Genomic DNA, 27,126 nt, shown 5'->3' with positions numbered 1-27,126 from the left:
GGGCCCCCCGCCGGGGGGCCGCGGGGCCGGCGGGAAGGAGCAGGGCAATTCCGTGTGCTTCAAGGTGGACGGCGGCGGCGGCGGCGGCGAGGAGCCGGCCGGGGGCTTCGAGGACGCCGAGGGGCCCAGGCGGCAGTACGGCTTCATGCAGCGGCAGTTCACCTCCATGCTGCAGCCCGGGGTCAACAAATTCTCCCTCCGCATGTTTGGGAGCCAGAAGGCGGTGGAGAAGGAGCAGGAAAGGGTTAAAACTGCAGGCTTCTGGATAATCCACCCTTACAGCGATTTCAGGTGAGGACTCCCTGTCGCCGCCCCACCCTCCCTTCCGGGCGCGCCCTTAAACGCGCTTCCCCGCTCTTGGGAGGGGGCGCACGGGGACTCGCGGGGAGGGGGTGCCGGGCTGGCGGCGGGCGGCGCCGCCGGAGGCTTGCACTCGGGCGACAGGCTCGACTCTTCACAACTAGTTTCCACCCAGGAGGAGGTTGTCTGATGTGTTCCTGTTGCCCGGGCACCCCGGGGAGGTTCTCCTGCTTTGCCTCGGGAACTTTGGGGCCAGGTCGGGGAAGAAGGCCACGGTGACCCCCGGATGGGAGGATGCTAAGTTGTGCAGGGAAACTTTCCCTTCGGAGATGAGAGTGTAAGAAAGTGGCCAGAAAGTCGTCTTGGGGGTGCCACCCTCCCTCGCGCTACTCCCCCAAGAAGTGGGACCCTCCCAGAGGGGAAGAAGGCGCCCCTGGGTTTGAGGAGAGGATGGGGCGACCGGAGACAGTGACTCACAGGTCCCAGCCGGTCCAGCCTCTCTCGCCTGTGGGGAGTGTAATTAGTCTGTCTCTCAAACGCTTATAGTCTCTGGGTATCCTCAGTGCCTTGCTTCAGGATAGTGGCTGGCAGGCTGAGGATTGGTAATTTGCGCTTGGAGAGTCCCTGACTTGAGATTTCAGTGGAGCTGGCGCTGCCAGGTGGGGCAGGAGCGTGACAGGAAGCCTCGAGTTCCCGAAACGGAGACAGGGGGCGTTTCCAGAGCCCCCTTCCTGAAACAGAGGAACACCCTTTCTTGACCTTGGCTACTAGTCTATTTCAGAAATTTCTTTCCCGTTTCCCAACTCGGGAACAAGGGCAGGAGAGCTGTCAGCTGTCAAGGAAACTCTGCTTCGGCGAATTAAAATTAAGACATTTCCTGATCTTATTTGTCGCCCAAGTATTCATTCGGTTATAAGCATGTTTAGAGATTATCAAATGAAGGTCGTGAAGTAGATCCTCTTATTAGTGCGCGAACACCCTGCTGTCACGTTATATTAGCGCCGGAAGAAGGCTGGGCTTTTAATTTAAAAAAAAACAACAACACAAAAAACCCAAAATTAAAAACTCTGGGTGACATCTATCTATCCATTTATTGCTGAAATCGGAAAGGAAAAAGAAGAAAAACAGTGTGTGCACAAACTAAGAAGTTTTTATAGGCGGCTGTTAAACAGCCAACGAATGTAGCAATAAAAAGAAACATTACTTTGAGTTATGTTTAGAAGCTAAGGGACATTGCCTTCAACTCCGCGCCTTAATGGGAGCTGTCCACAGTTCTGAATGACATTAGCTATGGAAAACCCATACTCCTGCCACACAAAGCCTTGGAGCAACTAACTGTCTTCACCTTCTCTGAGATATATATATACACAACATATATTCTCAGAAATAAGTAGCCACTATTATTTATGAATAGGGTGAATGGATTTTAGGAAGTGTGGAATGTGTAAGGTTCTTACTTGCAAAACCACATAGCAAAGTCCAAAGGAGGACTTATAAAACCTAACAACATTTATAGTCTATGGAAAATTAAGAGTTTGACAGAAAAAATATTCATATGAAAAGGATCTACTAAATAATCAAACATATTTCCTCCATTAGGGAGATACTTATAGAAACAAACCTATGAATGACCCTGTTCTAAGGTATATAAGATTTTCATGTTCTTTAGAATTTTAAAGGTTGAAATAAAATGTAGAATACTATCTGTACCTCAGTCTTCAATGGAAATATATTGCCACCCATATTATAATTTTTTCATGAAAAAACTTTACATGGAAACAGCCTTCAGTCTTAATAAGAAAAGTAAGCATAGCTTTCCAGAAATATATGTAGTTCAATATTTACATGCAAATAAAATGCTAAACTTTGTTTATTTAATTTCACACTCAATTAAATGGTTACTTATGATACTTTTATTTCTTGAACAGTGTGAAAAGAGACTACACTTTTTCAAAATGGTAGACTATATCAAATAATTAAACTTTCATCAGTTACTACATAAAAACCATGGGGCCACCTTTCAGGAATCGGCATACTGTGCCAAAATCTTCTGAATGAATGAAATTCATGAAATTAAAGATTCTCCACATTTTCCCAAATGAATCATATGAGACAAAATATCTCTTTAAAACAAAAAAAATTGTTACTAAGCAGAGGAAGAAACTGAAATCAGTTGATGGTTTAATTTTATCATGCATTTTAAAGAAATGAGAGATGATTAAAGAATGCTCTAATACCCTAAACAAACTCTACTGTGGAACAGTTTGGAATATTTGATTTTCCCTTGCATAATTGGAAAAAGGAAATGATAGACATAAATTAAACAGCTACAATGATTTAGGTTTTTAAAAGGAAGGAATCTGAAAAAAATAGATTTAAAAACTCACAAGTACTATATACACCAGTTTTCTAAAATGACAAACTAAGGAAGAAATATAAATACTTGCTTGCATATGTTTAAGTCTTATTATTATTTCATTGATGTCTTTACATGATCTTAATACCAATATAGGATTTCTCAAAATCTATAACATGTCAGGATAACGTAATGAAAAAAGCAAAAATAAGAAAGACAATTCTGGCAGTATTTTTTTTTTCCTAAAGGAAAAGCCATATGGGAGTAATCACCCACACAACAGAAATGTTATAGTCATGATCTCTTCACCTCAGACCCTTTCCTGGTGAAGACACTTTAAGGGAAGTGCTTTGCTATGTTTCATACAAATGCCAAACTTAAGCTCAGTAATCATCTAGTGGCTGAAAAAGTGACACTTAAGAATACATTTCCATGGAGAACGGGGGAGATACCAGAAATTAAAGATACCCAGGGCTTTTTCCTTCACTATCCTAAGCCTTTGCAGGGCCAGGGAAGTTTTGCAGGCAGCTCTTTGGTCAGCCCCACACTGCTGAGTGCAGCGTGAGCCCGCCACTCCAGCGCATGTCAGGACTTTAACGCTGTGGCTAGCGGTCTAGTCCCTTCTCAGGATGATTGATTTCTAAGTCAGGCTCCTTTCTCCTTCCCTCAGGCAGCAGGGCTGTGCTCCCACTGAGACTCCCAGAGAGCTAGCTCAGTGTTGCTCTCACCCGCCTGGGCCCAAGAGTGCTATTGCTGTGTCTGGAGGGTAGTTTTCTCCTACCTCCGGTGTAAGTAGGGCAGAGGCCCTGTATTTCCCTTCCTTCTCAGTGGAGGATGATGTTAGACACTTTCAGGGACGAAAGAGGCATCAAATACCATCAATACTGTTGGAAATAGCTGGGGGGGGGGGAAGTTAGAGAATTTTGTAAAAAAAAATTGTATGTTTTTGTTTATACCATGGTATATAATCACCCAAACTAGGGAAATATATAGTTACTTAAAAAATAAGATTACACTGATTTTTGTGTGGTGAGGACATGGTCTCAGTCTTACTGAGTTTCATGTGAACAACACACACACACACACACACAAATAATTTAATTTGAAGGTTAAATATGATTTTGAGATTACTAACAGTGATTTTACATTTATTAGCTAAAACTTTACCTTTCATTCATTAAATAAAAAAGTGACACTGGTCAAGCATTGTGCTTTCATAGCCAGTCCATAGTTACGATATAATCATTCAAGTACATTGAAAGAATAGCTAGAGGACTTTTGTGGATGTTTCTTATTACGTGAGTAATTTACCTTAGAAGAATTTATCAACAGATTATTTGTCATTTCAGAGATTCTGACATTATTTTGTTGGATCATGCTTACATAAGTACTTTTTAAAAAAATAATGCTCCCATTCCATATATATTCCAGCAAACCTCTTGCCTCTGGTAAGGGAGGAGATTTTATATCTTGACTCATTATTTCTTCCACTGCTTTTCATCATTTAGTGTGAATAACTGTGAAAAGCTTATTGTGTCTTAAATACACAAGGACTCTAGAGATGGGAGTCATTTCCTGAAGATTCTGCCATATCTGGGCTTCCGTCTCTGCCTCATGTTGCATCTACAGCTGTGCTGATGTCAGAGATCACTGATGTGTTCATTAGTGAAGGGAAGCTTCCTCCATAGAACAGTCAGTCAGAGAGAGAACGCTTGTTTCTAGGAGCTTCTCCTGAGAAAACAGTTCAACCTTCTGGGGTTTAAGGACTAATTAGCCAACTGCTGCTATGTTATCTTTGTGCTGAATACGCTGTATTCTCCCAGCAATGCTCATTTTATTTGCTTTCCATATCAACACAGCCAAAATTGACCATAAGAATTTACTTTTTTTCCTGTTAGGTGAACCTTTTTATATCTTATAAATTCAATTCAGTTCTTCTTAGTGGCTCTAGCAACTGTTAGGCCCAACTAAAGTGAAACTATTTGAAAGATTCGGAGGTATGAATTTATTCAGTTACTTTTTCTTAGTATACATGTAAGCTATAAAACTTTAAATTTTCTTAAATATTTCATTACTTAATTGCAGTTAATAGATATAGTGATCATACTATTAAAATATTACAAGATATTTTCCTTTTTTTTTCTGAGCAACTTTGCCTTTAAACCTACTTTTGGGGACATGGTGTAAATTGAGTCATTGGGCAGAAGCACTTTTACCAATTCATATTTAATTATGTGGGCTTGTATTTATGAACTTGCATGGTGAATAATAATGAAAGAGTTTCAAATGCATTGGAACCATATATTACTTACAATTGTTATCATAGGGTCACTTAACAGAATCTAGTTAAACTATATCTGCTTGATCGAAAATCAGAACTCAAAATAATACCAACACCAGAAAACAATTTAAATAGTATTTGTAATTCTGCATTATTCCACTCAATGAACCTGTGTCCCCGAGTGAGTATGAGGCAAGCAAAATATATCTGTGATCCTGATGTGAGCATTTTGCTATCCTGAGTGTAATTCTTATGTTTAGCAGATAATTCACTCCCTTACTTGGAGACAAAAATTGGGTTTAGGATGAAGACTTTCCAATAGAGTTTCTTGTAAGTATCATACAAATTATGGCAGACCATCAGCACTGCAGGAGGAGTACTGAACATGTTCAGGGTCTGTGACAAATTTTCATTTTATCATGTTGGGCAAGAAGTAGCAAACTATGAATTAGGCTGACACCATATATTTTAGGACGAGAGGTAGTGGTAATGAAGAAAAAGTCTGCATACACTAGGATAAAAAACTATTTTCACTTACAGTTTCTTCTAAAAATAATTTTTTGTGTGTTTGTGTGAAGGCATCTTGATGTACAATGTAGCATTATTTCCCCCTCCACCAAAAAAAAAAAAAAAAAATCAGGGGAAAATGGCGGTGCTTCCTGGTTCATCCTGGAATTTTCTGTTTTTGCAAAATAAACCTCATGGCTCTATTAATTCTGTGTGTGTGTGTGTGTGTGTGTGCGCGCGCGCGTGAGAGAGAGAGAGAGAGAGAGAGAGAAACTGTTCAAGGGACATCTGTATACAAGGGACATCTGATGAAAGCTCATTTATCTGACACACTTCACCCAAGTTTGAGTGATAAAAATTGATTTTGTGGGGCTTCCCTGGTGGCGCAGTGGTTGAGAGTCCGCCTGCCGATGCAGGGGACACGGGTTCGTGCCCCGCTCCGGGAAGATCCCACATGCCGCGGAGCGGCTGGGCCCGTGAGCCATGGCCACTGAGCCTGCGCGTCCGGAGCCTGTGCTCCGCAACGGGAGAGGCCACAACAGTGAGAGGCCCGCGTACCACAAAAAAAAAAAAAAAAAAAAAAAAAAAAAATTGATCTTGTGACCCTTTTCAAGTTTATTCATTAATTTCCTCGTAATATTCTTCAACCGTTTCACCTAATAACTGACCACTCAGTTAAAGCAAGGTAGCAAAATTATGCATGCCTCAGATTTACAATTTAACAATCTTATTTACATAGACCTGTTTTTATTTTCAAGATGTTATTTATAACTCTAAAGAAGTAAGGCTAATTACATACACATAGAGTTGGCAACTATTTACAAATTTTATATGTTCAGGTTTGTTTCCAGTGTTTCAGTATTGTAAACAGTGCTGCAGCAAACATCTTCGTGCATGACTTTTCTTCATTATATTCTGTACCTGTTGATTTTACCAATTAATACTGCTATCAGTTGAGACACATCTTAAAAGTATAAGTGACGTGGGTTCACCAGTGCTGGTGTTCCTGTTTAGATATTCACAGGCAGTTTTAGGATGGAAAGTCAAAATTGTCCTCCATTCTATTCATCATAGAGTACGTAGAGTGGTAAGAGTGATCTTATGTCATGTCCTGTTATCCAGTGTCTAATGATGTTATCGCGCTGCTTACAGTCCTCTGAGGCCTTCCCATTACTCTTGAATACATTTGACAAACCTTACATGAGCTACAGGACCTTGCATAAGGTCCTGTCGTCAGCCACAGGACCTCCCTGTCGTCAGCCACCAGGGTAAATTTTCAGCTCCTAGAACCAGCTGAAGCTCTCTCCTGCCACAGAGACTTTGATGTGACATTTAACCCCACTGCCTGAAATTCTCCTTTCACTTTTTGTCATTCTGCATCATAGCTAGTTTCTCCTTGTCATCTGGATTTCAGTTTAATCATTGTGATCACCTTCACCTCCACCACCCCCCATTCTATTTTCTCTTTGGGCCTCTTGTTTCATCAGAATTTATATTTTATGTACATCCCTCCACTAGAATTCAAGCTCACAACTTCATCAGTATTATTCAATTTTATATTCCTAATGCCATAAAAATGCACATAATAGACTTTTTTTTTCCTGCTAAGCTTTCTCAGATGCTTTATATTTTTACAGTTTTTTTGAGATATTATTTACCTACCGTTACGGTCCACTCATTTAAAGGGAATGATTGCTTTCTAGGATGCTCACAGAGTTGTGCAACCATTACCACAATCCATTTTAGAAAATGTTATCACTCTAAGAAGGAACTCCATACCAATTAGCGCTCACTTTTGCTTTCTCCTTCCCTTCCTCCTCTCACAGCTCTGTCCAACCACTAATCTCCTTTCTGCCTCTATAGAATTCTTTTTTTATTCTGGAAATTTCATATCAGTGGAATCATACAATATGTAACCTTTTGTTATTGGCTTCTTTCCCTTAGCATAATGTTTTCAAGTTTCGTCTGTGTTGCAGCATGTTTCAGTACTTTGTTTTGATATGCATATACCAAATTTTATCCATTCATCAGTTGATGGATATCCGGATTACTTTTAGCTTTCGGTTTTATGAACACTGCTGGTATGAACACCGTTATATATTTTTTGTGCAGAGGTGTATTTTCCTTTATCTTAGAAGTGAAATTTCTGGGTCAACATAACAGACTTTTAAAAAATATTACTGAATGAATGGGCAAAGAATTAGTCTCCAGAGTGTGCCACATTTATTCTTTACATTAATAAATCCAGATAAAGAGAGCTGTTTCTTCCCTTACAGCAATACTTGGCATCCCCTCCTGTTGCCACCTGCAAGTACATGTCCCAACTATTACATTTTCCTGCCCAGTATACAGAGGACTAAATGAAACTGCAGGGAGGTTAAGCAGCATAAACCTGGTGACATAGATAGATAGTAAGAACTGGGCCAGGAGTTCAGCTCTTTGGATTCTTGATTCTGTCACTCCAACTCTTTTACCTAAAAAGAAACGAGGCTGCCGATATAAATAATTATCCACACCTGTGGGAAAACAGTATGTTAGACCTGATCGTTTATTCTTCCTCCCTCCCGAAACCATCCCAAAATAATGTGAAAAAAAAACACAAAAATTCATAGACAACTAGAAGAAAGAGGAGAAAGCAGAGAACAAGGGATCTCAAAAACATTTTGGAAAATAAAACATTTTGGAAAAGAAAGCTAATGGAGAAATTATTCTACTTATACAGTCCTTCACCATTGAACTGCAGAAGTGTTCAGGAAATGAAGGGAGCAGTTAAGAGATAGTTTCCAGGAAAGCCAGACTGAAACTAGGAGGATTAAGTAAGGGTCTCCTTAGTGAGTACAGAGCTCTTTTTTTTTTTAACATCTTTATTGGCGTATAACTGCTTTACAATGATGTGTTAGTTTCTGCTGTATAAAAAAGTGAATCAGTTATACATATACATATATCCCCATATCTCCTCCCTCTTGCGTCTCCCTTCCACCCTCCCTATCTCACCCCTCTAGGTGGTCACAAAGCACCGAGCTGATCTCCCTGTGCTATGTGGCTGCTTCCCACTAGATATCTGTTTTACATTTGGTAGTGTATATATGTCCATGCCATTCTCTCACATCGTCTCAGCTTACCCTTCCCCCTTCCCGTGTCCTCAAGTCCATTCTCTACGTCTGCATCTTTATTCCTGTCTTTCCCCTAGGTTCTTCATAATTTTTTTTTGTTTTTGTTTTTTTTTAGATTCCGTATACATGTGTTATCATACAGTATTTGTTTTTCTCTTCCTGACTTACTTCACTCTGTAGGACAGACTCTAGGTCCATCCACCTCACTACAAATAACTCAATTTCATTTCTTTTTATGGCTGAGTAATATTCCATTGTATATATGTGCCACATCTTCTTTATCCATTCATCTGTCGATGGACACTTAGGTTGCTTCCATGTCCTGGCTATTGTAAATAGAGCTGCAATGAACATTGTGGTACATGACTCTTTTTGAATTATGGTTTTCTCAGGTTATATGCCCAGTAGTGGGATTGCTGGGTCATATGGTAGTTCTACATTTAGTTTTTTAAGGAACCTCCACACTGGTCTCCATAGTGACTGTATCAATTTACATTCCCACCAACAGTGCAAGAGGGTTCCCTTTCCTTTTCTGCACATCCTCTCCAGCATTTATTGTTTGTAGATTTTTTTTTTTTTTTTTTGCGATACCTGGGCCTCTCACTGTTGTGGCCTCTCCCGTTGAGGAGCACAGGCTCTGGACGCGTAGGCTCAGCGGCCATGGCTCACAGGCCCAGCTGCTCCATGGCATGTGGGATCTTCCCGGACCAGGGCACAAACCCGCGTCCCCTGCATCGGCAGGCGGACTCTCAACCATTGCGCCACCAGGGAAGCCCTGTTTGTAGATTTTTTGATGATGGCCATTCTGACTGGTGTGAGATGATACCTCATTGTAGTTTTGATTTGCATTTCTCTAATAATTAGTGATGTTGAGCATTCTTTCATGTGTTTGTTGGCAATCTGTAAATCTTCTTTGGAGAAATGTCTGTTTAGGTCTTCTGCCCATTTTTGGATTGGGTTAGTTGTTTTTTTGCTATTGAGCTGCATGAGCTGCTGGTAAATTTTGGAGATTAATCCTTTATCAGTTGCTTCATTTGCAAATATTTTCTCCCATTCTGAGGGTTGTCTTTTCGTCTTGTTTACAGTTTCCTTTGCTGTGAAAAGCTTTTAAGTTTCATTAGGTCCCATTGTTTATTTTTGTTTTTATTTCCATTTCTCTAGGAGGTGGGTCAAAAAGGATCTTGCTGTGATTTATGTCATAGAGTGTTCTGCCTGTGTTTTCCTCTAAGAGTTTTATAGTCTTTAATTCATTTAGTCCTTATATTTAGGTCTTTAATTCATTTTGAGTTAATTTTTGTGTATGGTGTTAGGGAGTGATCTAATTTCATTCTTTTACATGTAGCTGTCCAGTTTTCCCAGCACCACTTATTGAAGAAGCTGTCCTTTCTCCATTGTATATTCTTGCCTCCTTTATCAAAATAAGGTGACCATATGTGCATGGGTTTATCTCTGGGCTTTCTATTCTGTTCCATTGATCTATATTTCTGTTTTTGTTCCAGTACCATACTATCTTGATTACTGTAGCTTTGTAGTATTGTCTGAAGTCAGGGAGCCTGATTCCTCCAGCTCCGTTTTTCTTTCTCAAGATTGCTTTGTCTATTCGGGGTCTTTTGTGTTTCCATACAAATTGTGAAATTTTTTGTTCTAGTTCTGTGAAAAATGCCATTGGTAGTTTGATAGGGATTGCATTGAATCTGTAGATTGCTTTGGATAGTATAGTCATTTTCACAATATTGATTCTTCCAGTCCAAGAACATGGTATATCTCTCCATCTGTTTGTATCATCTTTAATTTCTTTCATCAGTGTCTTATAGTTTTCTGCATACAGGTCTTTTGTCTCCATAGGTAGGTTTATTCCTAGGTATTTTATTCTTTTTGTTGTAATGTTCAATGGGAGTGTTTTCTTAATTTCTCTTTCAGATTTTTCATCATTAGAACTCTTAATCTGACATCAGAATGCTTGGGGCCTGGTCAGTTCTCCCCAGGCAGGACACTGGGGAAAAAATACCTCCAATGGGAGATGAGACACTTCAATGTCTTCCAATAAAAATTCTTATTTATTACTTAATGACCTTGCAAAAAGCCTCACATTTGTACACAGAGACTGTATGTATATTTTGGTATTACATCATCTGATATGATCTAAAAGCAAAAGATTACAGGACTTTTGAGAAAAGTCTTTATCATAAAAGAGAAAAACTAAGTCAAATAACAAAAGAAAGTGCCGAGAACAAAGAAGCATTTGGGATAAGGGGAAACTCAACATTATTTAAAAATACTCTAAAAGTTATATCTTCAGAAAGATATTTTATCTGTACAGTAAGAAAAATATGCTATGAAAAGAATACCCAGGATATAGTAAGTTGGGATGTAAAGTCTAGGAAATCTCTCAGAATTAGGGCAAAAAGAAAAAGAGAAAACAGAAAATATAAGCAAAATAAAAGATAATTTATAAGGTCAAACTCCATAAAAGGAGTTTCAAGATGAGAACATAGTGTGAAAATGGACATATGGGATTAACAGAGACATTTTAAACAAAATTTTCCAGATAGCAGAGAGTGAAATGTCTTTTCTGAGAAAGTCATAGAGCACTCAGCACCATGAAAGGAAAAGACCCCATCAGGAACCTCACACACCTCAGAACACCTCTGAATCAGAAGAAAGCAAAAGAAAACAAAACCCTAAAGCTTTCCTAAGAGAAAGTTATAAGCTTACAGTATTTCTCAAGAAGTGAGAAAATACTGTAAGCTAAATGATAGTGTGACAGAGTCTACAAAATTCTGAAAGTGACATCTAAAAGCATTGTATACCCTGCCATAATATGAAGATTAAAGAAAGCCAATTAGAATTCAAGAACTCTAATATTAACCACCCATGTATCCTTTCTTACAAAGTTATTGGATGATGTGCTTCAGCAAAACAAGGAATCACACCAAATAGCGTGGAATCGGAAGACGGGATATGGGATCTCACAAAGAAGAACCTTGAAAGAAAGTCCCAGGAGTACTCCTGAGTAGCTAGCTGGTCTTGAAGGAAACCAGTCTAGACAGGGACCAGAAAGCAGAGGCCTCTGGAGAAAGGCCTTCAGGGGAGAGAAAATGGATAATCAGCAGTTGAAAAGTAGTGTTAATAGGTAGTCCACAGATCCTTTGGAACAAGATATCTATGACTTTCATATGAATACCTATTGGGTACATTAAATAGAAACAAATAAACAAAAGATCTTTATCAACTCCAGGATGATTTGAAGGTGTATAAAAAAGGAAAAAAAATTACAATGCTTGGATCAGCAGTGAATAACACTTACCTGGCCATTTTAAAGTAAACAAGGTTGACTGATTTAAACAAAGATTATGGTCCAGTTATTCTGGGAGGAAAGAGAAAGGTAGATGAGGGTTGGGTGTCCTAAGAAAGCTAAATCCTCATCTGCCATAACTGGAAATTAGCAGGGTTTAAAGTTGATGTATCAGTTTCTTTTTGAAATGTGAATTTAATGTCAAAAGAAAAAATTAGGGTGTTTAAGAAGTGGGCATGTAGAGTGAAAGGAAGGGAGCTTATAATCTTCTTATAATCCTTTAATGCTATTTTACTTGTTAAAAAAAGATTATGGGTATGTTTTCAGGTGACATATAGTTTTGTTAAGAACACAGATTCTGGAGCCAGCCTGTTTGGGTCAGAATCCCAGTCCACCACCTTAGTATCTGGGCCTCAGTTTCCTTAATTATAAAACAAGGAAAAGAATATATATATATATATCTTATTGGTTTGTTGGGAAGATACATATTTTATATTTGTATTATGAATATATAGTGTCTAGATATGTAGTGCTTAGAAATAGTATACTTTGCTTCTTAATGCTATGTAAGTGTTAGCTAAAATTATGAAAGTAAAATTGGAGCAGAATTAAGGAGTGTGAACTATTTAAGAAAGGAGAATACTAAGTAGACGCTTGACAGTCTTCAGAATTCCTTTAGCAAATGTGTCAGTGAAGGCAGGGCCATGTAAATGATATGCTGTTCTGTTTTCTTTTTATCTTCAGGGAAGTCTGGGCAGCAGAAGCCCTGATGTGTAGTGGCCGTGTTTGTGTGTGCTCTGTGAAATAAGTTCACTCGTGAGGGAATTAGCATTGGAAAGCATCTAATACATCTTCTATCTGCAGAATTTTCAAGATATAACAGTATTATCTTCTAAGTTGGTATAGAATGCTACAGTGTTGAACACTGAGAAATAGCTTTTAGGGAAAATTCTAATGACACTGAGTTGCCATTAATCCTTCCCATTACTCTTTATTTTCATCAGAAAATGGCATAAGCCATTTGGGATCTTATTTCAAATCAGTTAAATGTTATATATGAGTCAAATAAGATGATTCATAACTTGCTAATTTCTTTCATTTTCCTTTTTATGGTCAATTTTTTTTCCATTGGAGTGTAATTGACTTATAATATTATATTAGTTTTCAGGGGTACCACGAAGTAAGCCAATATTTTTATACATTATGAAATGATCACCATGATTAGTCTAGTTATCATCACTATACAAAGTTATTACAGTATTATTGGGTATATTCCCCGTGCTGTATATTACATTCCCATGACTTATTTATTTTATAACTGGAAGTTTGTACCTCTTAATCCCCATCACCTATTTATTATTTATTGTCACATTTAATAGTCTATGAAAAATGGTTATTTAGAAATATAATTTAAGGAAAAATTCTTTTTTACATCATTTTAGAGCAGATGTCACTTATTGCCCTTGCAGAATATGTTAGCATTGTTAGTTTTTAAAGAGAGTATACTTTATTAAAAATTATACAATCTTGGTTGTTTGAGAGACATGAACAGAGGCTGAGAAAATGAATATTGAAGGTTATATGAGTAATATTTATAGGGAGAACGAGTATTCCTTATTTTTTTGGTAGAAGTCATTCATTGTTTAAATAATTATTTTTAAAAATAATCTTTGTTCTGAGCAATAAATTTGGTATTTGTCTTGGAAAATCATGTAAGTGAATTAGGATGAAGATTAGAAACAGATATATTGTCCAGGATTCAGGTGTATTTTTTTAAATATATAGAATAGCAGAAATATGTGCTAAAATTACCTAGTTATGGTTGTACATATATTGAAGAATATAAATAACCCCAGAATCCTATTAACTTAATTATTGATTATACTAATCATTCATTGGCTATCCATTTATGTTAGTGACACTTAGGCTTCCAGGCTCAGAGAATGCTTTAAGAATCAGATGAAATCTGTGGATTCTCAGCCTGGAAAAGTACATGTATTCACAAAATTTTTGTTTGTGATTTTAAGAGGTTTGTGGTTCCTTTCAAGCACATTTATTTTCGGACCCCAAGTTAAGACTTCTTGAACTAATATTTTTACACAGAAATATGATACTAAAAACAATGCATGGAAGACAGAGTTTTACTTGGACATTTAAGAATCAAAGCTGTAGTTAGAAAGATTTGCCTTGAGAGGGAGAGAATTCCATCAGCCAAGTTAGTTCACTTTTGAGGCTGGATTGAATAGAGACAATCATTCTGTTGTTGGGTCAGTCAGCATAATCAAGCACAGAATTATAGCTAGAATATATTTGGGGTGAGAAGAGGCTAAATTATTTTTTTGCAGAAGATATTTATCTGCCTTAAAGAGCTAATTGAACTAACTGATAAATGATAGCATTACCTGCAAAGTTAATTAAGAGAGTTTATTATAAGAAAAATATATTAAAATATATCAGTAACTTTCCTATATGTTAACAACTGTGATTGAGGATATTTAATAGAAAAAAATACCACTGACTACCACTGAAAACCAAAAATATAAACTATATATAAAAAGATGAGTTATACAGTAGATAATATTAACCAACTAAAATAATTGAGTAAAATGCATTGTTATCAGTTTACAACAAAATTAAATCCAAATAGGTTTAGATTTATAAAAGGTAAAAATAACTTAAATCAGAGTTCCTAGAAAAATATTAGTGAATTATTTAATAGTATTGCTATGGGGGAAAGCTTTCCAACATACGACTCCAAAGACTGTAAATTGTTGCAACTTTTCTAAATGTCAGTTTGACCCTATAGAAAAAGTCCTTGAAAATGTATAGGCCACTACCTAATTTTACAGAAAAAAAATGACACATGTAAATACTTGGATACAAGGCTGATTCCTATAAATACTTTTCATAATAATAGAAAATTATAAACAAATATAACCTGAGTAAAATTTCAACCCTATCCTAAACCTCTGGTTATCAGTTATTCTCCATATCTCTGCCCTGCCTTTTCTTCATAGAACTTCTCACAGTTTATTATACTAAATGTTTTGTTTATCTCATTTGATTAGCTACCTTCATCTATAATTTAAGCCTAATTTAGGAGGAGGGTTTTTTTATTGTTGTAACCATTTTATTCCCAGGGCTAGATGCATGCATGGCACAAAGTAGGCACTTCATAAATATGAATGAATGAAGAAATTTTATGAACATTATGCTTAATCTTGATTTTTTTTTTTTTTTTGTGGTACGCGGGCCTCTCACTGTTGCGGCCTCCCCCGTTGCGGAGCACAGGCTCCGGACACGCAGGCTCAGCGGCCATGGCTCACGGGCCCAGCCGCTCCGCGGCATGTGGGATCTTCCCGGAGCGGGGCACGAACCCGTGTCCCCTGCATCGGCAGGCAGACTGCGCCACCGGAAGCCCCTTAATCTTGATTTTTATACACAATTTCCAACAACCAGATGGTCTTTTCCCCTATATTTCCTACAACGAAACTAATTTAGTGTAGATAGCTTAATCTGACATACAGAGACATGTATTTAGAAATAAGATTTTATGCCATTTAAAATAACATATATACATACTTGTATTAATTCTATTTACTGTAATGCTTGTTTTTATGTAGTTTAAAAAATTTGAGGGAGATATATATTGTGGATCTTGTGGGATGGCTCTTGTTTCACAGCCCTATAAAAACTATTTAAATGTCATTGCCTTTGTAATCAATGCTGTCTTCATCAAAATAGTTGAACTATATCTCTCTGGGTAATGACATTAAGAAAGAACGACACATTTACTTTCTTGTATGTAGCATTTTTTTTTTTTTTTGCTTTTGCCAAATCGCATTGCTTGGTGTAACAGCAGTGCACGTTTCATTTCAAGCCCTATTGTATAGAGATGGAAAATTAGCACTGTCTCTATAGGTATAATTAATAAAAGATTGAGTCAGTGTTTTGAAAGAGGATTAATTTTGAATTTTAGCTCTGTGGTAAGTAGCTTTTTTTTACTGTGTTCACCAAAGAACAAAAATTCCAACCAAAAATTTTCTGAGTAAGCACTATTAAATTGATCCTTGTGTAGTTAATGGAAAGGATATCATATATCTTGATGCAAGAAAATTGAAGTTGACATAATTTTCAAAAGGAAAGGGAACTTGAATCTGAGAAGACAGTGATAGTTTGGTTTTTGCACATAAAAAACAGAGCAAATAGAGAGCAAAATGAAAACCACATTGGACAACTTTTACAGCAAAACTGTCCCCTGAACCTAAAAGATAAGTAGTTGGGACCGACCTGTGACAACTGCAAGACTTGTGTTTTGTGAACCTCCATGTACGTCAGAGGAAGGAAGTAATGGGAAAAGAGGTCATCTGATAGACCTGAGGACAGGTAGACCTGCCGCAGGACCAACAGGTATTTGCTGGAAGAGCAGCTGAAACTGAGATGGGATTTGCACAACACAGTAGTGGGAGCTCTGCAGTCATTTGAAGAGGAAAAATGCTGTTCTCAGGTTTGTGGCAGGAAATACATGTTAAGGGCCTGGAACAATTTAACATACCAGATAGTAGGGAAGCTGTCAAAGAGAACCAGGGTAATATTAAAAAATATGAGTCAACTTGAAAAAAGCCAAGATGGGCTTCAGAAAAGCATAAGAATTTCAATGAGTTCAAACTTTATAGAAGTTTAAATTTAAGTTCATAATAATATAAGAAATCATTACCCACTGAAGCTCATAGGGACCCAATTCATTACCTTGAAACCTGGGTGAGTAAAAGGAAAGAATCAAGCTTTTCCTATATTATCTGAACCAATGTATAACCAAATAGTAGAGGAGGAAAAGGGTGTCCTTATAAAATTATTAAAGCTAATACATGAAAAGATAATGATACAATTAGAAAATAACGATTTTACCACTCCCATTCAATGAATGCATCTAGCTGTTGGCATCCATAGGTATTCAAATACAGAGGGTGGAGGAATACGATGAACTTGCACCTGGAGCGTGTGATCAGCAAAAGCCAGTGTTGGAGAACTGTCAGGCCTGCCAGCCAGGCTCTTTAACAGATAAATAGTAAGGAAAAGAATGGGATGAAGGAGAATTTGTAAATTAAGAGACGTTCTGAAAATGGAGGTTTGGACAGAGCAAACTATACAATCTAGGGATGCACAGCTGTGATGGAACTATAGAAAAATTTAGGGAAGCAACTACTATGAAAGGCAGCAGAGCTGTTATTTTGGAGGGTGGGAGGGGGCTGTGATTGGGACTATACACGTGGATGAGCTTCTTGGGTGGGTGGCCAAGTTCTATTTCTTGTCCTGGGTGGTGATTTCAAGGTTGTTTGGTTCATGATAAATCACTGTTTTCTCTAGTTTTCTGCATTTGTTTTATTTTATAATAAAAAGTAAAGAAAAAAAGGGAAGAGGTCTTAATTTTCAAAAAGAAAGATCAATATATAATGAAAAGAAGTACAATATTACTGTTTATCTCTCTGTTTTACTCACAGATCTAATTTGTATTTACAACAAAACCCTAGCAATGCTAAGGCAAAGCAATTGGATGCAACTTCATGGTGGGAAAATGACTCAGACATAATCTCAGAAAAGTCAGAACCTTAAGTCTTTTAACTTGATTTGAGGAGAGATATTCAGCCTCTTTGAAGCTAATCTGTAAAATTTGAGAAAGTAATATCTGTCCCCTTAAGAATGTTATGATAATAAGATGATATAGGAAAAGTGCCTGACAAATAGCCAATATGTGATAAATATTAAATTCCCTTTTCTCTTTCTTTTGTTATCCTGTTAATGTTATATAAGTACAAATAAATAAATCATAGTGTTTTTTCTAAAAGACGTGAGATTACACACATGAACTCACTCATTCAGTAAATATTTATTTAGTGCTGAGTATGTTTTCAGGGACGGTTAGGCGTTTTAGATATGAAGAAGAATGAAGCCAAGTCACAAGCTTTCAGAGGCTTTTTGTCTACTAAAGAAGACAGGCACATAAGGATGTAATTTTAATGGAAGGAAAGAATGCCAGTAGGAAAACTGTATAAAATAATATACCACTAGAGAAAATCATGATGCATTAATTCCATAATATTTGATCATCAGCTAAATTTTAGTATTTTTCACTATTTCTCAGATTTCTTTTTGGTAAATGATTACAAATAATCAGTACTTTTGCATGTTTTTTTTTTTTTTTTCTAAAAAAGCAATTACCCTGCTGGGGTAAAATTCTCTCACATTTTTAACATTTAAATCTTTATTAGTCCATTGTTACACTGTTGTGATTCCAGAAAGCATAAAGTATTTTCAGGCTTGTTTTAAAAATCAATCAAATGGAGAATTATTTCAGAATTGTGTGCTTAAAAGAGAGAAAAATCCATTGGAAAATAGCAAAGGGATTTATTTATTGACTGAAAAGTGGAGTGCCTCTATATCTCTTTCCTATGTAAAATAAAACTAATGGCTATCCTTCTGTATTAACAAATCATGTTGGAAAGAGAGAGAAAAGCTCTTAACCTACTTTCCTATCTTCAGTTTTTAACTTTATCATGCTTGCTAATTGTCTGGGTGTCCTTTAACTGTCTATTTCCATGATTCTTTCCCAGAGGCTTGGTTTAATTTTAAAAGTGTCTTGTATTCAGCCCTAATTATGTGAAAGCTCACTATAAGCAAACAGCAAGAGATAGTAATGACCAAAATGTCTTCTTAAATCAGTGCCAGGATACCACAAGCACAATGCTATAAACGTTTAGTCCCTAGGAAATACCACTATATAAGGTAATACTTAGAAGCTAGTGATGTTTGAAAATAGGATTCCTTCCTAGAAACATAACTTCACTAACTGTGTGTTTTACATATATAATTCTGTGGTTTTATACATTTTATTTCTCTTATCAAGTGTTTAAAGAAGCTGAATACCCACACAGTCTCAAATTCTTTTCATCATCAATAACTATACCTGAGGTGGTTCTACTTTATTTGAGTTAGAATAAAGTTAAAAAAATATGCAATCTGTGTGCCTAGAAATACTGTCCATTGTTTTCTTTGAAAAGCATGCTATTATGTTGACTTAAATGCCCACAGTAAATCAAGAAATTAAGCATTATCTGTCACTGTTATTTTTATATTAATTTAGTGGGGGAAAGATTACTGTTGAAATGTTTTAACTGGTCACACATGGGAAAAGCAACAGTCAGTGTTTTATTCTACTAAAGATGGTCAGAATGCAGCCTTACCTGCTATGTTCAAACTGTGTGTCAGACACTGTTCCAAGTGTCTTTATATTATCTCACTGAGTCCTTAGAGTAACCCTCCAACAGATACTATTTGTGTCATACTACAGCTTAGAAAACCAAATTATGGAGAGGTTAGGCAGTCACACAGCTTAGAAGTGGAGAAGCTGGGATTTGAACCCAGGGATCTGTGTGAGAACTCAGGATATTAACCACTATCTTTTGTCCCAGAGGAATTCAGTCATGTCCTGATCCAGTGACTCAGTCTTTTTCTCTGACTTTACAAAAATGTACTGTTAGAACATATATTCTTTTTCTGGCCATAAGAATCTTAGTTATTCAGCTAATAGTCTTGAGTGGGAAATGGTGCCCCATTAGCCAAATATTGGCTGCAGTTTTCTGAGAGCTTCATTTCTAGTTCATCATGTTGGATTGGATCCTATGTGTCAACACCTAATTATTTCAGATGCTCGTTTTCTAAAAAGCTAAATGTTTGACAGTAAAGAGTTCAAGGTAAATCCTAAAAATTGAAATGTTCTTATCCAGGCAGGCAAATAAAATGGAAATAAAACTATAATGACTTCTTTTGACTCTACTCAAGTGTAATGCTCCAGAAAATATAAGAACCAGTGAAAACAATTCTACTTCCTAAAGGTACTTGTAATGTCCTTTCGTTATGTTTTTCTGCATTCTTTTCAGTGATAGTGCTTATATCCCCAAATGAACAGACTATTCAAATGAAAATAGCAATGAAGAGCTGTACTAATGAGGAAGGGATTGGAAGGTATTTGAAGATAGAAAGACGCTATAAACTCTAGTTTTAGGCAATGTTGAAGAGAGATATAGTTATTGCACAAAAAGGTCAAGATTTGCCATCAGATTGCAATCAACCACCATATAAATGTTAGATAGCTTAAAAATTGGAGCTTAGAATAAGAATGGATTACAATTGCTTGGGAAAATTTAGAAGGGTTTTTATTAGACTTCGAGTCTGCTGAAAAAAGGCAACTAAGAAAGGCAAGAAACAATGTAAGGTCACAGTGTACGGTTTTATGTGGCAGATGCCCAAGATATTCCCCCCAAACTATAGTCCTGCTGTACCTCTGAGACCATTTCCACAGGTTTCCTGAAGTCTGATAACAGGATGGTCTACCGAATGGAATCACTGTTTCCAAAAACAATTATTTCATAACTCACCATTACTTATTGGGACTGTGGAGCTAAAAATAACCTGAGAAACTAAATCCCAAACAGAATTAGGAGCACCAAAAACAGAGATACTGGAGAATTAGGAAAAATCCTTCTGAAGTGTATCTGTTTAAAAATAAAATTAATTTTAAATTTTTGGAAAAATGAGATAGGTGATATTATCACCAATCATCAAGATCAGAATTTCCTGGATAATGATGAATGATTAAAAATGTATTTCATCATTTATCCTCTCTAAGTAAATTTAAATTCTTTGTCTATAACAAACATGCTCACGGGGAGGGGGAAGGGTAAGCTGGGACGAAGTGAGAGAGTGGCATGGACATGTATACACTACCAAATGTGAAATAGATAGCTAGTGGGAAGCAGCCGCATAGCACAGGGAGATCAGCTTGGTGCTTTGTGACCACCTAGAGGGGTGGGGTAGGGAGGGTGGGAGGGAAATGCAAGAGGGAGGAGATATGGGGGTATATGTATATGTATAGCAGACTCACTTCCTTATACAGCAGAAACTAACACAACAGTGTAAAGCAATTATACTCCAATAAAGATGTTAAAAAAAAAAAAAAAAACATGCTCAAAGCATTTTCATTTAAACAACACCAAACAAAACAAACCCTCGGCTCTTGGTTATTTTTGCTACTTCCATAGTTTACCTTTTACCTTTAGAGACTTGTAAAGATGAATTTATTTTCACTCTTTCTCCATTGCTTATCGTTATTCCTAAACCCTGCATTACCTGGCTTTCCATTTGAGCAGTATGCTGAAAAAACCAACCAACCGACAAACCAATCAAACAACAAATCTTGTAAATGTCATTTAACCTCCTTGTTTCTAAATCTAGTAAACACTTTCCAGACCTTATTTAACTTGAACCCTTATTGGCACTTGACACTCCTCTTCTCTGATTATCTTCCTACATCTCTGCCCACTGTTTCTGCAGGTCCCTGTCAGGCTCTAGCTCTTTCACCCTTAGCTTAAATGTTGTTGAGTCTCAAGATCCAGCTTCAAGGCCCCTTCTCTCCTCTCTGTACATATTCTCCTTGGGAAATGTCATCCATTGCCACGTCTTGAACTACTATTGCCTACATGCTAGTGATTCTCTGATCTAGTCCAGCCCAGGGTATATGCCTTAGCATCAGACCATGTATCCAACTGCCTCTTTGATTTATTATGTTACCTTTGACCTGATGGCTAAAACTGCTCTTCAACTTATGTTTCCTTAAGAATGGAGTGATTAACAATGGTACTTAACCCTAAATCTCATTATTATCCTAGGCTCCTACTTGTTTTTCCCTGGCACTCAGCCTATACCGCACAGGTGTGCACATGGGCATGTACACACACACACACACACACACACACACACACACACACGACTTACCATGCATTAAATGAGTAATGAGAGATGATCACTGTAATAAACTACAGGGTACTATATGAAGGAACAGAGCTAGAGGTTTTGTCTAATCCAGAGGGTTAGGAAGAGCATCCATGAAAATGTGACAATTGAGCTTAGAATCCAATGACAAATAGGAATTAGTGACTTAATTAATTAATTAGTGAATTAAACCAGTAGTTTCAGGTATGGTTGAGGATAGAACTAAAAAATCTGATAAACGACACTTGTAAGGAAGCAACTGCTGACAATATTTTGAGTTATTTTCCACCAGTATTAGTTGGACAGATAAGATAGGCTCATGATAGATAAATAGATAGATAGGTAGATAGATAGATTGACAGGTAATATTTAAGTACCTCTTAAGGATCACACCGCATATTTCTTTCTTTTATAATGTGTCATTACAGCCTTTGTCTATTTTTCCTCTGGCATGATTGTATTTGAATATACTCCCATTCAAGGCTCAGATTTCCCACAAATCTTTCAACACATAAATGACCATCCCTTTACTCTGCATTCTCTTGGAATTTATTTATAATTCATATTCCATTATCTTGAGACTGTGCACACTTTCTGGTTATTTTAGCCATTCTATTCTTTCCTCTGTTTTTTTCAAATTCCTCTCAGAGCATTTATGTCTTCAGCCTCATTTCAGTTTTGTTCCCTCCCGTACCATTTATCTGAATAACTTGAATGTCTTGTTCTAAGACATGCTTCAAACATATCTTACTCCAATTATGGTAAAATTCTTCTTCTGACTTTCTTATAGAGAAATAGATATCAAAAATGTTTGAATAATGCAATTATGGTTTTATTTTATTTCGTTTAATATGATTTCTAATCTATCTGATTGATAAATAAAACTATATAGGTTTATATAGAATTGCTTGTATGTGTGTTTTTCTAGAGCAAGTTATACCTGTATTACTTTTTTTTTTTAAGTTAACATTTTTTCCCAAATTTATTTATACCTATATTTTTCAGTTGAAATTCTAAAGGGAGATTTTAGAAATTTAATATACATACTTAGATTTTTCTGAAGAAGAAAAAGGGCAAGAGTATCTAGTAACATTTTGAAAAGAAAACTAGTAAAATGATTTGTCTTATAAAACAATAAAAGTTCTTTTAAAAAGAATTATTTTTATGGATTTAAATTTTTTTTTAATCTACCAGTAATCTATATACACTATAGGAAAGATCATTTAATCCAATAGCAAATTTTAATTTTTATATTTATATCAGTATAATTGATTTAAGCAACATGTTATTGTTTTATTAATTTTTTAAAGACCTTTAACTTTTTCACATCTTATATTTGCTAACAGCAACATAGGCATTGTTATAATATTTTCATGTTCTGAATACTTTGAAAGGCTTAGAATAAAGCATATATTTTTTCATATATGTTTACATAATTTTTTTCAAGAATCAAAGTACAGACAGAAACCATAACCATGATTTTATTCTTTTTTGTTTTTTCCTCTGACCAAAGTACTCAGTTTCATCCAGAAATTTAAAGAAATATTGGCAACTCTCTCAAGGCTTGTAAGAACTTGAAGAGGGGGACAGAGTTATGAGATAAATGTAAATTGTCACTCTTTCCATATGTGCATTACTCTTTATGTAATGATAAGATACATATTAAAAATGTGGTGGTTTCAGATGTAGAGAACAAATGTAGGGACACCAAGGGGAGAAAGTGGGGGGTGGGATGTGTGGGATGAATTGGGAGATTGAGATTGACATGTATGCACTAATATGTATAAAATAGATAACTAATAAAAAAAAAGAAACAGAGAGGAACTACAAAAAATATGTGGTAGTTTTTCTGAAGATTCCATAGACAATCTGGCTAGTATTGCTGATGACAAAGCATATTATACTGGAAAAGCTGAGTGCTAAATGTATATGAAGATTTGAAATAAAGTGATACCTCAAGAAACAAATCTTCTGGGAATAGAGCTTGTGTGTATAAAGTCCAGCCATGTTAATATACTCACACATTCACATACATGCACCTACATACTTTATAAAATGTATTAAGCAGGGAAGCACACACACAACTGCAGTGGAAAGCTCCCTATTTGTCTTGATCTATTTCATGACCAACAGGGCAGAGTCTGGGCAAAGTTGTGAAGTATGAATAATGTGTCTTTTCCAACAGCATTTTCCCTTTTCACTCTTGAGCCTCTTTCCCATTAAAACAGAAAAGTATCTGACATTAATAATTATTAATGATATTTAGACTTAAGTGTATGCACACTGAAGTGATTTTATGCTATTTTTCTACTTACATTTTTATACCTAATGGTAGACAAGAAATTTTTCACAGCGGAAAGAAGTGAGCAAATTATACTTGGATGAGGGTAGGTGATGGGAACTGTATAGGGAAGACCCTTAAATCATATGAGGCTTACTTGGCTGTTCCTGAAGGTAAAGCTGACTTAATGCTTTGGAATGATCCAAGGAAAGGTCAGAAAGTACAGTCGAGTATAAGAAATGGGGCTGAGGTTGAAGAACATAAATTTGTAGTGCCATCCCTGGCATGGTTGTGTGGCTTTTCTCTAATAGTTCGGCATTTCTGTGTATACAGAGAGAATTCAGACTGTAGACTAGATCCACATTTAGGTTTGGCTGGTGGATGTGTTTGAATGAAAGATCGCTAGTGACTCAGTGGGCTAGAGAATGAGTGCTCAAGGTGATCCACAATGAGGTCTAGTGTGTTTGGGAGAAAAAGATTTGAATGAATAGGTAAAAGATGTAATGTGACTATCTAATAGAAAGAGAGGACTTGGCTGGCCTAAGATATCTTAAGGGACAAATGTTGATTTTATACCACATCTAAATTAGGAGCAAAGCTAGTATCAGACTCTATATTAGAGGGGTGCTGCAAATTATCTGGAAGTATGTGGCAGTATGTCTCTCCCAAGATATATCTTATAAAATTCAGAGTGGTAGTGAGAGTACTGATTCCAGAAAGGTTAGTGGATCATATTTTCCCAGAAATTATATTGCCACTTATTTGTTTCTTCCAAATAATAATCGTTGTTTGGGAATTCTGAGGTTATGTGCTACCTACGTACAGCATAGAGTACGTGCTTTTATGTTCACACATCTCTTACTGAAAATGCATTACATTCATTCTGCACTTTCTTGTTTTAAATCACATAAATACTTGTACTTTAAAATATGTTAATAAAGCATTCAATTTTCGTGATATTGAAGAATCTTGTCAGTTTTAACATCATTTCCTGATTTACATGCAATGTCTAAAAATACACCTAAGAAAATATTAGATTAATTCTAAAAGTTGGAAGTGGACACAAAAGTTAACTTACATCTAATAAAAATGCATTACTATTAGTCCTGGTATAAGTCACAAAATAAATATTCTCTATTTCATCCTTATAATAAATTTTGCTACAGTTCATAATGTAAGCTTAACATCAAATTATGAACAAATATGGTAAATTATGTAGACAGAAAATATTCAGTGAAGAAATATATTCTTTGTAGAATGTTTGTTTTCCTCTTTTTGTTCATTATTCTTTTATTGAGCAGTTTTAATAATTGCCTCCTCAGAGAGTTCTGTGGCACTTAAAAAATATAAGCCTCTAAGTTCTCCTCATAAACTAGTTTTAAATAATTAGATTCTAACTGCAGATATTAAACAATTTTTTGTGTATGTATCCCAAAGAGCTAGTTTACATAATTCATAACAAGCAGCTTAATTTAAGGCAAATTTGTGTATGTGTATAGACTAAAAGTCAGTGAAAATTAACATTGTAATATTAAAATGTAAAGCATAACTATCTCATGGAAAGCTTATATAATACTTAAAAGGTTTTCATTTATTATTTAAATATCCTAGTTCATTGTTTCATCAAAGAGAAAAACAGTATTGTACTCTATTCATTAAAAGAAAAATCACTTAAAAATGAAAATAAATAATGGGAAATAACTTGGGGGAATGTGTTTGTTCATCTTGAAATTGTGAGTAATGAAATAAAAGCTAGTACTAGAATGATTCTGCTGTGCCTTTCTTGTGGTAGAGAGCATAAGGTCAAGTTTGTGACGGTTGCTTAGGAGTCTATTTTAGAATGTCTTATCAGTTGACTGTAGCTATAGAAAACTTTATTTGAAGACAAACACATTTCTCTATCACCTCTAACCCCCCACTTGTGACGCTGATATAAGCAAAGAATCGTGCTACTTGAAAAAGTCCCTAATGACTAGGGATGCTTGGTGGAATTTAAAAAGATAACCTAAAGAGGTCCCAGTGGCCAGAGATGGAACAAATTGAGCAACTAACTAAATAAAATAGTATTGAATTATGACCCAAAGTGTAAAATAAGTATTTATGAGTCCATCCTGATATAAATAAATAACTGAATCAATAAATAAATCTAGAAGAGACACATCTCCCCTGTCAAAGAGTTCCAAATAATTTATGTAGCTACTCATCCCTTAAGGTAGCACACTGTAACTCCCCATTCCTTAATTGTGGGCTGTTAATAATGACTTCTTTCAAAATGAGAATGAAAACAGGGGTAACTTTGCAGTTGAGAAACCTGACCAACATGACTAGCTAGGTGATCAAGATTAACAGAGGTAAGTTATGTTGCTAGTTACATACACTTGACATGTTGTGGTTTCTATCCCTGTGGTCTTCCTTCTCCAAGTCCATGACTCCAGTCTAATCATGAGAAAAACATCAGACAAATCTAATTTTGAGGGCTATTTTATAAAATATCTGACCTGTACTCTCCTCAAATATCAAGGTCATCAAAATCAAGAATAGTCTGAGAAACTGTCACAACCAAGAGGAGTTGAGACATGGCAACTAAGCTGTAATGTGGGATCCTGGATAGGATCCTGGGACAGAAAAAGGACATTAGATAAAAAATAGGGACCTCTGAATACATTAGGGACTTTGGATAATTGTAATATATCAATATTGGTTCATTCCTTATGACTAATACATGATGTAAAAATAGGGGAAATTGGGTGTGTGGTAAAAGAACTCTGTACTATCTTTGCAACTATTTTTAAATTTAAGATTATTCTAAAACAAATGTTTTTTTTAAAAAAGACAATTGGAACAACCTTTTAACAACCAGACACTCAGAGAACATAAGAAGAGCTACAAGCCTCTCTAATTAAAAAAAATAATGCTCTTTTGTGTAACATTTTTCTTCATTTTCTTCATGATACTGTATTTCTGAATTGTTTACTATGGCAACCTTCTGTTCCAGATACTTATACCAAAAGTAGGCACTTTCAGGCAAAATAAATCTGTTTATTCTAGTCAGTTATTTTGACTGATGTCCCTAAACAATTTTTAATTACTTTATGAAATTCACTTCTTTTGTTCCAAGCTGGGTCTGCAAATGAATGCTAGTGATACACCTGTGAATACTAGCCA

The 27,126-nt window shown here is 36.1% G+C and overlaps 1 protein-coding gene across 1 annotated transcript in view; it reads left to right on the top strand.

The window, feature by feature from the left end:
* The first annotated feature begins 6 nt into the window (after positions 1-6).
* Positions 7-27,126, top strand: part of HCN1 (hyperpolarization activated cyclic nucleotide gated potassium channel 1) — a 369,296-nt gene continuing 342,176 nt past the window's right edge. The window contains exon 1 of the mRNA XM_024740359.1: positions 7-291. Within this exon, the coding sequence (XP_024596127.1) occupies positions 146-291 (146 nt within the window). The 5' untranslated portion in view covers positions 7-145. The remainder of the gene's footprint in view (positions 292-27,126) is intronic.

Source organism: Neophocaena asiaeorientalis, unplaced genomic scaffold (genome assembly GCF_003031525.2).
Source record: "Neophocaena asiaeorientalis asiaeorientalis breed wild unplaced genomic scaffold, Neophocaena_asiaeorientalis_V1.1 scaffold57, whole genome shotgun sequence".
NCBI lineage: Eukaryota > Metazoa > Chordata > Mammalia > Artiodactyla > Phocoenidae > Neophocaena > Neophocaena asiaeorientalis.
The sequence above is the reverse complement of the archived record's forward strand: the minus strand, read 5'-3'. Positions and strand labels throughout refer to the sequence as shown.